Below are 14715 nucleotides of genomic sequence, written 5' to 3'. Positions count from 1 at the left end.
TAATAAAAGCTATCTAGTGGGTCAATTGAATCATACCTGGAGTGAAACACATTATGCTCGTCCTAATGCCAAAATCAAAAGAAATTGGGGTGCAGGCTAACTTCCAGAGTTTTTAATCTGATTCCTAACCATTTATATTGCTTTTTATTTGTAGCCTTTCTACTTTTACACAGTGACTGTGAGCAAAAAGGAGAGAACAACTGAGCTTTTGCATATCGATGCGAGCACAGGGCACACTCCCTCCTCCTCCTTCCTTTGTATTACTTTCAAAGACCTCTGTACATTTTAACAAGTCCTGTTGAACCATTAAAAAAAAGCTGGTGCGGGCACGATAGTCAGATCACCTCTTTCTGTGCTGCAACAATTTGTGATTCTTTTCTGAACACTCTCCAAAACCTTCACGTCCGCTCTAAAGTGTGATGCCCGGAATTGGACACACTGACTTAGCCTGAACTGGAGCATTGTTATCTAAAGGTTCCTTATAACTTCCTTGTTTTTGTTCTCTGCGCCTCTATTTATGAAGTCCATCCCTTGTGGCCTTTAACTAGTTTTTTAGCCAGCCCCACCACCTTTAACAATTTGTGTGCATGTATTCCAGGCATCTCTTCATTCAACCATCCCATTTTATATTGGCTCTCTTCATTCTCCCTATCAAAATGTATTAACACTGCTGCTTCTGTCATACTCTCACCCCCCTTTTATCTGCTTCAGTTTACTACATCTCTCACCCAGGGGCCTCTGGCTTTGGCTTCGATTGCCCTCCCACCTTTTGTACCTCTTGGGAATGACACCTTGACTAAATTGTCTCCTCTTCAAAGGTAGCCAGTTGTTAACATTTTTGACTGCCAATCTTGATTCCAATTTAACCAGATTACCACCCTTAACCTGTCCTCCAGTTAACTACAGAAAACTCTGGATTGTTTCTTGTCCTTTTCCATATTATAATACCATGATCACTGCTATATGTTGTCACTTGACCCATCTCGTTCCCCAGATCCAGATCCAGCAATGCAACCTTTCTTGTTGGACTGGAAACATAACTGATCAGGAAAATGTTTGGGTGCACTTTCTGCTATTGACACCATTATTATCCCACTCCTTTTTAGGATAATTAAAGTCCCTCGTTATCGGTACACAATAGTTTTTGCACTCTTCATAATTTCTCCTAATAGAAATAAATGAATATATTTGAGAGCCGTTACAGAGATATAGCTGCAGGAGGTCGTGGACTGGGATCTGAACATTGAAGGAATATTTAGGGAGAACAGGAATTGAGGCAAAGGTGCAGGATGGCTCAGTTTGTTCATGATGGTATTAACAGTGAAAAGGGAAGACCCAAGTTCAGGATATGGAAACAGTTTGAGCAGAAATGGGAAATGATAAAGGCAAGAAGTCAATTCCAGGAGTCATGTATAGGCCTCCTAATAATTACTGCATGGTAGGGTGGAGCGCAAAGGAAGAAATAATTGGAGGTTGTCAGAAAGTGACAATAACCATGGGAGGTTTTAATCCACGTATGGACTGGAAAAGTCAGGTGGCAAAGATAGTGTAGGTGAGGAGTTCACTCAATGTTTTTGGGATAGTTTATTAGAACCAACAAGTGAGCAAGCTATTCTAGACCTGGTATTGTGCATCAAGATGGGAGTAATTAATAATCTGAGTGAAGGTGTCCCAGAGTAACAGTAACCATAATATGATTGAATTTTGTATTCAGTTTGAGGGAGAGAAGAGTGAGTCCAAGACTATATTTTCAAACTTACATAAGGGTAACTATGAGAGCATGAAATCAGAGCAGTCTGAAGTAATTGACAAATTAGGTTAAGCGATTGGTCAATAGAAATGCAGTGACAAACGTTTAAGGAGATATTTCAGAATGCACGTGATAGATATATTCCAACGAGTAAGGAAAAAACAGGAACAGACGTACTATCTGTAGCTGGAAAGGTTAGAGATAATATCAAATTTAAAGAGAAAGCATGTAATTGTACAAAGACAGGTGGAGGGTCAGAAGAACAAAGGATGATAAATAAAGGTTAGAGTATGAGAGAGAACCAGCCAGAAATACAAAATCAGTAAGTTTCTATAAATATTTTTAAAAAGAAGAGAGTTAACAAACTGAGCATTAGTCCTACAGAAAGTGAGTCTGGAGAATTGATAATTGAAATCAAGGTGATGGTGGATGAATTGAACAGGTATTCCTTTTGTGGGAGAATCTAGAACAAGGGAGTCACTGTTTAAAACAGATGCCCCATGTGACTCCAGATCCACAGCAAGGTGGCTGATTCTCCATTGCCCTCGGGCAGCTAGGGATGGGCAATAAGCACCAGCCAGCCAGTGACATCCATGTCCCATAAATGAATGAAAAAATGGTGATTTTTGTTTTCCTTAAAGGTCGTGGATCTTTGACTGCCTTTTCAGGAAGGGAGTCTTTGAATATTTTTAAGGCAGAGGTGGATAGATTCTTGGTTAAGCAAGAGGGTGAGATGCAGATTTGAGGGTAATATCAGCTCAGCCATGATATTAAATGGTGGGCAGGCTCAAGGAGCTGAACAGCCTACTCTGTTTGTAATTTCTTGGCAAATTTGTTCCTCTACGTCTTTTCTGCTAGTTTGTGCATTAGCATGCACCCAGTTGTTCCTTAATTTTAACAGTGGTTATCACTGCTGTCTCACAATGCCAGGGTTTAGTTCAGGCCTTGGGTGACTGGCACATGGAGTTTGCACGTTCTCCCTGTGATTGTGTGGGTTTTCCCTTGATGTTCTGTTTCTTCCCACAGTAGTAGCCAACTAATTCCATGAGGACATCGGTCCCAGCTGTTACGTTGCAACCCTATACATCTATAGACCGATACAGCCCCCCCACCCCAAGAGCAGTCCAGGTGTCACAGGAATTCCTCCTGCACCATTCTCCAGCCATTCATTGGCTTCCTCCTTTTTTCTACATTAACTCATGCATGGAATGTTTTTGAGGTCTGCTTTCTAATTTCCTTCCTAAGTTCTGTATCATATCCTCCTTTCTACCCATGTTGGTGGTGCTGATATGGACTTTGAGCTCTGGCTGTTCACCCTCCCACCTCAAAGTCCTTTATTAATTCATTCATGGGACGTGAACGTCGTTGGTTGGCCAGTATTTATTGCCCATCCCTAGTTACCTCTTTGTTTTCCTGGTCCTGAGCACCAGGTGCTCAGCATGTTAACATGCAGTGCCCAACTTGCTTCTATTTGAATGATGGGTGAGAAAGGTATATTCATAAAGCACAGTTCGTTTTCAACTGAAGTTTAATTTTATGTACTTGAAGAGGAACCATTTCAGAGCAATGGAACAAAGTTAGAGAAGTAAAACTATAATTTTTTCAAAGAGCTGGCACAGGGCCACAGCTGCCTTTGCTGCCTTATTCTATCATGAAGAAAATGTAATTATAAATGTCCATTTCTCTACCTGACAGTCAGCATTTGCCCACTTTCCATTCTTTGTATTGACTGCCCTGTGAGCAAGGGGAGCTTCGTTTATCCCCTGATTATTGGATTGATGTTTCTAATTGCAGCTTACAAAGGAGCAGAACCCCAGTTGGCAGTAGAATAATATGGATTGAAATTCGGGCCTTGTGGAATGGGTGCAGCCTGAAGTGATCTGTAGTCAGCAAAAGTGGGAATGGTGGTTTAGTGTCACTTGACTATTAATCCAGTGGCTCAGGCTAATGCTCTGGGGACATGGGTTCAAACCCCAACGCAGCCTCTAGTGGCATTTAAGCTCAATTAATAATCTCCGTTGGTTGACTCTTAACTGCCCTGTGAAATGATGTGACATGCCACAGGGTGAAGGATAATTTGGGATGGGCAAGAAGTGCTTACCTTGCCAGTGATGTCCCCTCCCTGAAAGAATTTAAAAAAAATAATTTGTAGCCAGACTTGGAGGTTTGAGTTTTTTTTGTGATTAGTGTCTGAGGCGATGGTTAAAAGTGTTGGAGAATGCCTACACTTCATTGATGTATTGCTGATATTGGACTCGTAAGGTGCTAGATGAGAGGTGGGTCGTCTAAATGAGAGAGAGAGAGAGAGAGATGGGCAGAGAGTGAGTAATAAGGAGCAGCAATAAGAATGTCAGGACGATCAAAGGAAATTGAAATATTGAACTGAAAGTACATTGAACACAAGTGAAAATGTGAACCCCATGAGAAAATAAGAGTATAAAAGCAAAATACTACAGATGCTGGAATCTGAGACAAAACCAGAAAATACTGGAATGTCTCAACAGGTCTGACAGCATCTGTGGAGAGAGAATAGAGCCATCGTCTCGAATTAGATGACCCTTCATTAGAGTTGATATTGTGAGAAAATAGAGCAACTGGGGAAGAGGGGAGGATGCTGTGGTCCAGTAGTGGTCAGTCACTGCTCCGTAACATGTCAACAAGTGAGGGCCCTGTAAAATGGTCAGTGTTAATGCTGGAAGTTTGGTTTTATTTATCCAGTCATAGGATGTAGATATCACTGGCTGGTGTGAGCTGCCTTTTTGAACTGCTGCTATTAGAGAGGGAGTTCCAGGATTTTGATCCAGCCCCAGTGACTGAGCAGCAGTATAGTTCCAAATCAGGATCTAGTGGGGCTTGGAGGGGAACTTCCAGCCAGTGGTATTACCATGCAACTCCTGTCTTTGTTCTTGTAGGTTTGGAAGGTGCTGCTGAAGGAACCTTGGTGTGTTGCCATAAGACGTAGGTGCAAACTTAGGCCACTCGGCCCATCGACTCTACTCCGCCATTCAATCATGGCTGATATTTTTCTCATCCCCATTCTCCTGCCATTTTCCCATAACCCATGATCCTCTTATTAATCAAGAACCTATCTGTCTTTGTCTTAAAGACACTCAATGACCTGGCCTCCACAGCCTTCTGTGTCAAAAAGTTCCACAGATTCCCCACTCTCTGGTTGAAGAAATTTCTCCTCATCTCTGTTTTAAAGGATTGTCCCTTTAGCCTGATGTGCCCTCTGGTTCTAGTTTCCCCTAATAGTGGAAACATCCTCTCCATGTCCACTCTATCCAGGCCTTGCAATGTCCTGTAAGTTTCAATAAGAACCCCCTCATCCTTCTAAACTCCGAGTACAGATCCAGAGTCCTCAACTGTTTTTCATACAACGAGCTCTTCATTCCGGGGATCATTCTTGTGAACCTCCTCTGGACCCTTTCCAAGGCCAGCACTTTCATCCTTGGGTTCAGGGCCCAAAACTGCTCCTGAAACTCTGCGTGGGGTCTGACCAGAGCCTTATACAGCCTCAGAAGTACATCCCTCCTGTTGTATTCTAGCCCTCTCAATGCTAACATTGCATTTGCCTTCCTAATTACCAACTAAACTTGCACATTAACCTTAAGAGAATCTTGAACAATGACTCCCAAGCCCCTCTGTGTTTCTGATTTCTGAAACATTTCCACATTTGGACAATATCGATGCCTCCGTTCCTCCTTCCAAAGAAGGAACTTTTCCACATTGTATTCCGTCTGCCACGTCTTTGCCCACTCTCCTAACCTGCCCAAATCCTACTGCAGCCTCCCTGCTTCCTCAATACTACCTGTCCCTCTACATATCTTTGTACCATCTGCAAACTTAGCAACAGTGCCTTCAGTTCCTTCTTCCAGAACAAGATTCCCACAACAGGATAGGGGACATAGAGAGTTAGCTTAGGGGATGTCATGTGATATACCTCCTGTTGGACACAATGAGACGTCATAACCTTGTAAAGGTGTCATTTGACCTGCTAGGGACTTACTGGGATTGGCCTGCTCTTGATCCAGTCAGTCGGAGTTTTATACCTTTGGAGTTTGCTTTGTAATATGTATAATTGTTCTGTTAATCACTGTCTGGAGTTTGAGCCTTATTTTGCTACATGACATGATGTATATTTCCAAGGCTGCACTTTGGTGTTTAATTGGAGTCAGGATTTCTTCAGGGAGACTCTGGTTTCTGGTTAGTAAACTGAAGGTCTCTTATCGTTGTGCTGGGACTGCTATTATTTTGGCTGTAGCACCATTACAAGAATGTAAGATCTGTGTAGATTTAACTTTGTTTGAAGGTGGCTGGAACGGTCCACCTGACTGTTATTACTTTGAAACTGCTGCAAGGCATCAAATTACCAGCTGGAGACAATTTGCCAGCTCAGCAATTGCCAATCTGGAAATGGGCCAATGTGCTGAAAGCTACCAAATAAACCATAGAACCCTACGGTGTAGAAAGAGGCCCTTCGGCCCATCAAGTCTGCACTGACCACAATCCCACCCAGGCTGTACCCCCATATCCCTACATATTTACCTGCTAATCACTCTAACCTACACATCCCTGGACAGTAAGGGGCAATTTTAGCACGGCCAATCAACCTAACCCACACATCTTTGGACTGAGAGGGGAAACTGGAGCACCTGGGGGAAACCCACGCAGACACGAGGAGAATGTGCAAACTCCACACACAGTGACCCGAGCCAGGAATCGAACCCAGGTCCCTGGAGCTGTGAAGCAGCAGTGCTAACCACTGTGCTATCATGCTGCTCGTTGGACTTTAACCTGGTGTTGACAGACCTCTTACTGTGCCCATCCTAGTCCAACGCCAGCATCTCCATGCCATTTGGAAATGCACAGAAAAAATGACTTTCTAAAGTAGTCTAGCTGATGAATATATGTCTTGATCACGCCACAGTGAAACATCCCAAAGTACTTTGCAGGATATTATCTCTCCAATATGACTGAGCAGCTGGAGATAACAGGACAGGGTAAAAAAATTAGTCCGAGGTAGATTTTGGGAGCAATTTCAGTGGAGACCGAGAGAGAGATGGGGATTTGGAACCCAATTACATAGCTTAATGCACCACGTAATTGTTGGAACTCAACAATATGCTAGACACCAGTAATGGACAGGCACATACTACCTGCAGTTGTGATTCTCAAGAAGTTATGAGGAGTAAGGAGACAATGGAGGAATTTGAACACAACCATGGAAAAGTTAAAGCATAAAAGAGGCCAATCAGCCCTCCTTATCCGTCCTTCCACAAGGAAGACCATTTTAAATTCAGGGTGTTGTCAGATCAGGAACTAGTCAATGAGCATGGATATAACTTCAAAGGTGGAATAATTCAAGTCCAAACTGTTAAGCTTGGATTTTAACCATCAACATCATGAAGGAAAATTTATGGGGAAAAATTTATTGCTAACGGTGGCTTTAAAAATTTTGGCTTGTTCCGATTGAATTAGTGAAATATCAGACATTCACCACTGAGCATCAGAATCCTGCAGAAGTCTTGGCACGTTTATACGCGTGGAACTTGGCTGAGAATTTCAAACTTTTGATAGTGGTTTGTTGCTCTAATTCCTCTGTGAAGCCTCTAACTCTGACCCCTACCGTTGCAGGTTTAGCCTACATTCCTTGACCTTGTCCAGAAATTTACTCAAGAATATTTGTGATGTTAGTCGTGGGTAGAAAGTGATTAACAACAGCAGCTGTTTGGGAAGGCCTCAAAATGTATTAAAAGAGACTCTTACAAATATATTAAGGATTTGGGGGGGAGGAGGGGGTGATACTTGTACTGGATGGATTATCACTCTGGATAGCCCTTGTCCTTTGAGTAAGGTGGGTTTTTGTGGGGAGGGAAGTGAGTATGGAAAGGCGATGGGTAACAAGTGGTATTCATTTCTGTCGCTCTTGGTGATGTGGAGCTTATTAGCAACTGTTGATATATCTTGAGCAAGGCAGATTAAATAGGTGTATCTGATTCACAAGTGGAGCTGCTTTGGGGTGGATCTTGGAGCAATCTTCCAGAGCTACAAGATGTAGATTTTAGGACAGGGTACTACTTGGGATTTGATTTGTAGCCCAACCTCTTTTAATTTGAATTGCTGGATTAACAAGGATCAGTGCTGGGGCTGCAATTCTTTGCAACTTATATAAATGATTTGGATGAAGGGACAGAGGAATGGTTGCTAAATTTGCTGATGTCTCCAAGATAGGGAGGAAAGTAAATTGTGAAGTGTACATAAGGAAGCTGCAAAAGGATAGAGATAGGTGAGTGGCGAATGGATTATAATATGATGGCCGTTTTGGCAGGACAGATAAAACAGAAGCATATTATTTAAATGGTGGGAAATTGCAGAGCTCAGATTCAGAGGAATCTGGGTGTCCGAACACATCGCAAATGTTGGCCTACGGGTACAGCAAATAATTACCAAAGCTAATCATAGAAACATACAGTGCAGAAGGAGGCCATTCAGCCCATCAGGTCTGCACTGACTACAATCCCACCCAGGCCCTATCCCCATAACCCCACGCATTTACTCTAGCTAGTACCCCTGACACTGAGGCAATTTAAGCATGGCCAATCCACCTAACCTGCACATCTTTGAACTTATTGTTTATTGTGAGGGGAATTGAATACAAGAGTATGAAGATTATACTATAGTTACGCAGGACATTGGTGAGACCACATCTGGAGAGTGAATCCAGTATTGGTCACCTTTTGGAAGGATGTAAACGTGATGGACGTATTTCAATGGTTTACTCGATTAATTCCTGGAATGGGTGAGTTGTCTTGAGAGGAAAGGCTGAATAAGCTGGGCTGTATCCACTGGAGCTTAGAGGAATAAGAGGTGACGACTGAAACAAATCGTGAGGGGTGTTGACAGGGTGGATGTCCTCTTGTGGGAGAATCTAGACCTGGGGGGCCACTTTAAAAATTAGGGGTCATCCGTTTTAAGGGTGAGGTGAGGAGAATTTGGGGTTGAGAGTCTTCAAAATTTCCTGCCTCAAAAGGCGAATGATGCAGAATTTCTTTAAGTCAGAGGTAGAAAGATCCTTGATAAACAAGGGAGTGAAAGATTGTTGAGGGAGACAGAAATGTGAAATTGAGATTAAAATTAATTTAGCCAAATTCCAAACAATGGATGGTCATTGCTAAACCTCAGACTATTGCCTGTGTGTAACACGTACTGTTACAAAATAGGAGAGATCAGACCATGTGTATTTCATAGGCTGTCGTGAGATCACCAGTAGATCCTTGCAGTCTTTGGATCCACCGATCTATATGTTGATGAGAAAAAGTATAAGTTTGTCCTACATTTGTGTGTTTAAGTCCCATCAAGGTCCTAACCCCTCACTACTTCCAGTGCTACAAATTCCACCAAACTCCATTCATCTCTCTCTCTCCTCTGTCACATCAGAGTTTTTAAGCATTGTTCTGAATAAATCTTGTCATTTTTTTTCCTTAGACCTCTGAGAGATTTATCGTGAAAGGTGTTGTATACATTTCAGTGCTTAGTTGTTCCTACTTCTTTAACTGACTGTGTTCTGCTGTTTTTGTAGAACTCTGGCAAGAATTCATTTTCTGGTGGTGCAGAGCAGTGCCCTGAGGATCATATGTCAGGTGATTGGCTGGATTTATTTTGTGGCCTGGTCTATCTCCTTTTATCCGCAAGTGATTGAAAACTGGAAACGGAAAAGGTAAACTGTTCATATGAGGAGCTCTTTGCAACATAAAATTTTGTGTGTACAAAAAGGTTTACATCGCTGCTAATTATTGTCTAACAGGAGTTTTGTGCTGGTGATTTTCATTGCCGCAGTAGCTGTAATTTACTGTCATACCAATGGTTGTAATTTGTAGCAAAAATAAGGGTGTGTGAAAGATGCTCGTTTTTAATTTTTAAGCTGGTTAGCAACTCGTGGGCAGAAAACGAGACCCTATCAATCATACAATATAGATTGTCACAAATTGCTTGTAATTTAGCAAAAATGACATCTCATACTTAACCTCCCTGCAATTTCTATATTTGCACATAATTGCCCATTAAGCCAAAGTTAAGTCTCATAACTAATAGTGCAAGTAATCTTTTAATGATGTGATAATTATTAATGACTTCTTTAATTTGATTTGTGTACAGTGAAAAGTAGTTTTTCGTGTGTTCTGCAGACAAAGCATAAGAATACATAGGGGAGAAGGAAAGAAGAGGGTGTGCAGAATGTGGTATTACAGTCATAGCTACGGTGTATGGAAAGATCAACTTTGTTTGCTAGGTCTATTCAAAAGTCTGGCTGCAGGGAAGAAGCTGTTCTTGAAGTCGATTGGTACATGATCTTAGACTTTGGTATCTTTTTCCCAATGGAAGAAGGTAGAATAGAGAATGTGTCCAGGGTGCGTGGGTCCTTGATTATGCTGGCTGTCTTTCCAAAGTAAGAAGTCTCAGAACACTAGGTTAAAGTCCAACAAGTCAAACTTGTTGGACTTGAACCCTCTGTTTACCTCAGTCCAACAACGGCATCTCCACATCATGTTTTTCCAAAGGCAGTGTAGACTGTGTCAATGGGTGGGAGGCTTGTTTGAGTGATGGACTGGTCTGCATTCATAACATAAGAACATAAGAAATAGGAGCAGGAGTAGGCCATCTAGCCCTTCAAGCCTGCCCCACCATTCAATAAGATCATGGCTGATCTGTCGTGGCTCAGTTCCACTTTCCCGCCCTCTCCCCATAACCCTTAATCCCCTCTCTTATCAAAAACCCATCAACCTGCGTCTTAAAAATATTTAGCGAGGCAGCCTCCACCACTTCAACGGGCAGAGAATTCCAGAGATTCACCACCCTTTGAGTGAAGAAGTTCCTCCTCAACTCCGTTCTAAACCGCCCCCCCCCCTTTTATCTTGAGGCTGTGCCCCCTAGTCCTACTGTCTTTTTTGAGCGGGAAGAGTCTCTCCACCTCTATCCTATCCATCCCATTCATCATCTTATACGTCTCAATGAGATCTCCCCTCATTCTTCTAAACTCTAACGAGTACAAGCCTAGTTTATTCAGCCTCTCCTCATAGCTCAACCCCCTCAACTCCGGCATCAGCCTAGTAAACCTCCTCTGCACTCCCTCCAAGGCCAAAATATCTTTGCTCAGGTGCGACGCCCAAAACTGCACACAGTACTCCAGCTGCGGCCTCACCAATGCCCTATACAGCTGCAGCAAGACCTCCCTACTTTTATATTCAATCCCCCTCGCTATGAAGGCCAGCATCCCATTCGCCTTCCTGACCACATGCTGCACCTGCAAGCTGGGTCTTTGCGACTCATGCACAAGGACCCCGAGGTCCCTCTGCACCGTCGCCTGCTGCAGTTTTTCGCCACGTAAGTAATAGTCCTTCCTATCATTATTCCTACCAAAGTGGACCACCTCACACTTGCCAACATTAAATTCCATTTGCCATTTCCTGGCCCATTCGCCCAGCCTATCTAGATCCTTCTGCAGACTCTCCACACCCTCCGCACAATTTGCCGTTCCCCCAATCTTGGTGTCATCAGCAAATTTCGACACCCTACACTCGGTTCCCTCCTCCAGATCATCTATATAAATGGTAAAAAGCTGAGGCCCCAGCACCGATCCCTGGGGCACTCCACTAGTCACCATCCGCCAATCCAAATAGCACCCGTTGACACCCACTCTCTGCATTCACAACCTTTGCAGTTTCTTGCGGTCTTGGGCAGCGTAGGAGTCATACCAAGCTGAGATACAACCAGAAAGAATGCTTTCTATGGTGCATCTGTAAAAGTTGGCGAGAGTCAGAACTGTGCAGAGTTCATGGTTCCCCCCTTCCCCCTGTTCTTCTGAGACGCGATCACTAAAACAATTCATTTTGGCAGGTCAAATGGGATGAAGGAATATAATGTTAAGGGTAAGACTCTTAGCAGTGTGGAAGATCAGAAGGATCTTGGGGTCCGGGTTCATAGGACGCTCAAATCAGTTTTGCAGGTAGAGGATGTGGTTAAGAAGGTGTATGGTGTACTGGCCTTCATCAATCGAGGAATTGAGATTAGGAGTTGGGAGATAATGCTGCAGCTTTATAAGACCCTGGTCAGACCCCACTTGGAGTACTGTGCTCAGTTCTGGTCGCCTCATTACAGGAAGGATGTGGAAGCCATAGAAAGGGTGCAGAGGAGATTTACAAGGATGTTGCCTGGATTGTGTGGCATGCCTTATGTGGATAGGTTGAGAGAGCTCGGTCTTTTCTCCTTAGAGAGACAAAGGATGTTTACCATTTATATAGATGATCTGGAGGAGGGGGCTGAGTGTAGGGTGATGAAATTTGCTGATGACACGAAGATGAGTGGAAAAACAAATTGCGTGGAGGGTGTGGAAAGTCTGCAGAGAGATCTGGATAGGCTGAGCGAGTGGGCGAGGACCTGGCAGTTGGAGTATATTGTTAGTAAGTGTGAGGTTATCCACTTTGGTAGAAATAATAGTAGGAAGGATTATTTAAAAGGTGAAAAGCTGCAGCATGCTACGGTGCAGAGGGACCTGGGGGTCCTTGTGCATGAGTCGCAAAAACCCAGTCTGCAGGTGCAGCAGGTGATCAAGAAGGTGAATGGGATGCTGGCCTTTATAGCGAGGGGGATTGAATATAAAAGCAGGGAGGTCTTGCTGCAACTGTACAGGGCACTGGTGAGGCCGCAGCTGGAGTACTGTGTGCAGTTTTGGTCGCCGCACTTGCGCAAGGATATTTTGGCCTTGGAGGGAGTACAGAGGAGGTTTACTAGGCTGATACCGGAGATGAGGGGGTTAGCCGATGAAGAGAGACTGAATAGACTGGGTCTGTACTCGTTGGTAGAAGGCTGAGGGGGATCTTATCGAGACATAGGTTTCTGATAGACAGGGGAATTAAGGGTTATGGGGAGAAAGGGGGAAAGTGGAACTGATCCATTTCAGATCAGCCATGATCTTATTGAATGGCGGGGCGGGCTCGAAGGGCTAGATGGCCTACTCCTGCTCCTATTTCTTATGTTCTTGTGCATGACCTGATAGAGGTGTATAAGACGTTGAGAGGTATTGATCGGGTGGATTCTTGGAGGCTTTTTCCCTGGACTGAAATGGCTGCTACGAGAGGACACAGGTTTAAGGTGCTGGGGAGTAGGTACAGAGGAGATGTCAGGGGTAAGTTTATCACTCAGAGGGTGGTGGGTGCCTGGAATTGGGTGGAGGCGGATTCGATAGGGTCTTTTAAGAGACTTTTGGATAAGCACATGGGACTTAGTAAGGTAGAGGGTTATAGGTAAGCCTAGTAGGAAGGGATATGTTCGGCGCAACTTGTGGGCCAAAGGGCCTGTTTGTGCTGTAGTTTTTCTATGTTCTAAACTATAGAGACTTATTCTTTATTCTTTGTACTTCTTCTTTGTTTTTCTTTTTCTCTCCAAGTTTCTTTCCCCATACTTTGCCTCCTTGTACCTGATTTTACACTCACCCTTTTTTCACCCTTCTTAGTCTTTCTTGTTTTTTTTTCTGAACCCTTTAATCTCACTGTTTAAGGAGGCAAACTGTTTGACTTGTTGCTTACTAAGGTTTCCAGCGCCGTGTTGCTGTCACTGCACCATTGTCTACACGCTTCCAAATTACACCACAGAACTAATTTTCATGCTGAAGAACCCAATCTAATTGGTACACGGTGCGATGCCTCATTCAGCAAATTCTGGACCATTGGGAAAAGAGAGAGAAAGCCAATTTGCAGGCTTGTGATTAAAATGTTCACCACTCCTCAGGGTAATAAACTTCACAATTTTAGTATGGAAATGTGTATCAGCTCCCAGTTGTATGGTTACAGTGCTGTTCACATGACTGCTGTCGGTGTACGTTGCTGAATTGCTGTTTCTGTCAGATCCATTTTCACTCAGCAATCACGCTGCTGCCCAGAGTGTGCACTCAGGATATAGCATTGATCTGAGGATATGGAAACTATTGAGCAGATTATGCTGACCAGCCACAGTCTGCGTGTTATTTTACATTCTGTAATTTATGCTGTTTGAATTTACACTGCGTTGTTGTTTGTGAAGGTTAATTCAAGCATTAGAACTGGGGTTTTAGTGCCATTTTCAAACCCTTACTTTTAGGCGTAATTTCATTCAGTAAGGATGTGTGGAACACTTTACCAGGGAAGTGTTTAGATTAATAACTGTGACATAATACTGTGACATTCGTCAAGATAGAAAATTTCAAATACCTAATCTGACCAATTATTTAAATGAACAACCTTTTTACTTTCCTCAATGTTTTCTTGCTGATAAACCACAGAAATACAGCAGAACTAAAATTCATACCATAAGATTAACCATTTTATTTCGTCACGGGATGTGAGCTTCTTCACTAGCTCCCAAATCCATATCAGAAGGATACATGGAAGCAGATACACGGAAACATCACAATCCGAGTTCCCCTCCAAGTCACCTGATTTGAAATTTTATCGCTGTTCCTTCATTGTCACTGGGTAAAAATCTTGCAATAGCATTGTAGGTGCACCAGCACCATGTGGACGACAGCAGTTTGAAAAGGCAGCTTACCACGGCCACCTCGAGACCAATTAAGGATGGACAGTGAATACTGGCACTGCCAGAAACCCCCACAGTCAGAATGAATGTAAAAGGTTAACCTCGCATGACAATTCTAGTTCTTGTAAATTTGCAGTTTATATGTTGCTTTGGGAACATTCCTACAGTTTGTGGATTGATGGAAGGAATTAAACCCCGCAGTATTTTGTCTCTGGTTACAGTTGAACTTCATGATTGCTTATTTCCATATCAGTTTGAGTACACGTTGACTGACTTAGTATAAAGTGCTGCTGTTTATCCTGGCGTCTGTCTTGGTGCTGCTCGATACTATATGCTTTCATCCTGCTTCTCACTCTGAGGCTAACCCCAAGCGATAAAAGGAGGAATGGGGAGCAACT

At 43.2% G+C, this 14715-nt stretch overlaps 1 protein-coding gene across 2 annotated transcripts in view; it reads left to right on the top strand.

Moving 5' to 3' along the window:
- ctns (cystinosin, lysosomal cystine transporter) overlaps window positions 1-14715 on the top strand; it is a 50480-nt gene that overhangs the window by 18469 nt on the left and 17296 nt on the right. For both annotated transcript variants that reach the window (XM_080212927.1, XM_080212928.1), the window contains exon 6: window positions 9333-9470. In XM_080212927.1, the coding sequence (XP_080069053.1) occupies window positions 9333-9470 (138 nt within the window). The remainder of the gene's footprint in view (window positions 1-9332; window positions 9471-14715) is intronic.

The sequence above is a fragment of the Carcharhinus amblyrhynchos genome, chromosome 26 (assembly GCF_965287045.1).
Source record: "Carcharhinus amblyrhynchos chromosome 26, sCarAmb.v2.hapA, whole genome shotgun sequence".
Taxonomy (NCBI): Eukaryota; Metazoa; Chordata; class Chondrichthyes; order Carcharhiniformes; family Carcharhinidae; genus Carcharhinus; species Carcharhinus amblyrhynchos.
The sequence above is the reverse complement of the archived record's forward strand: the minus strand, read 5'-3'. Positions and strand labels throughout refer to the sequence as shown.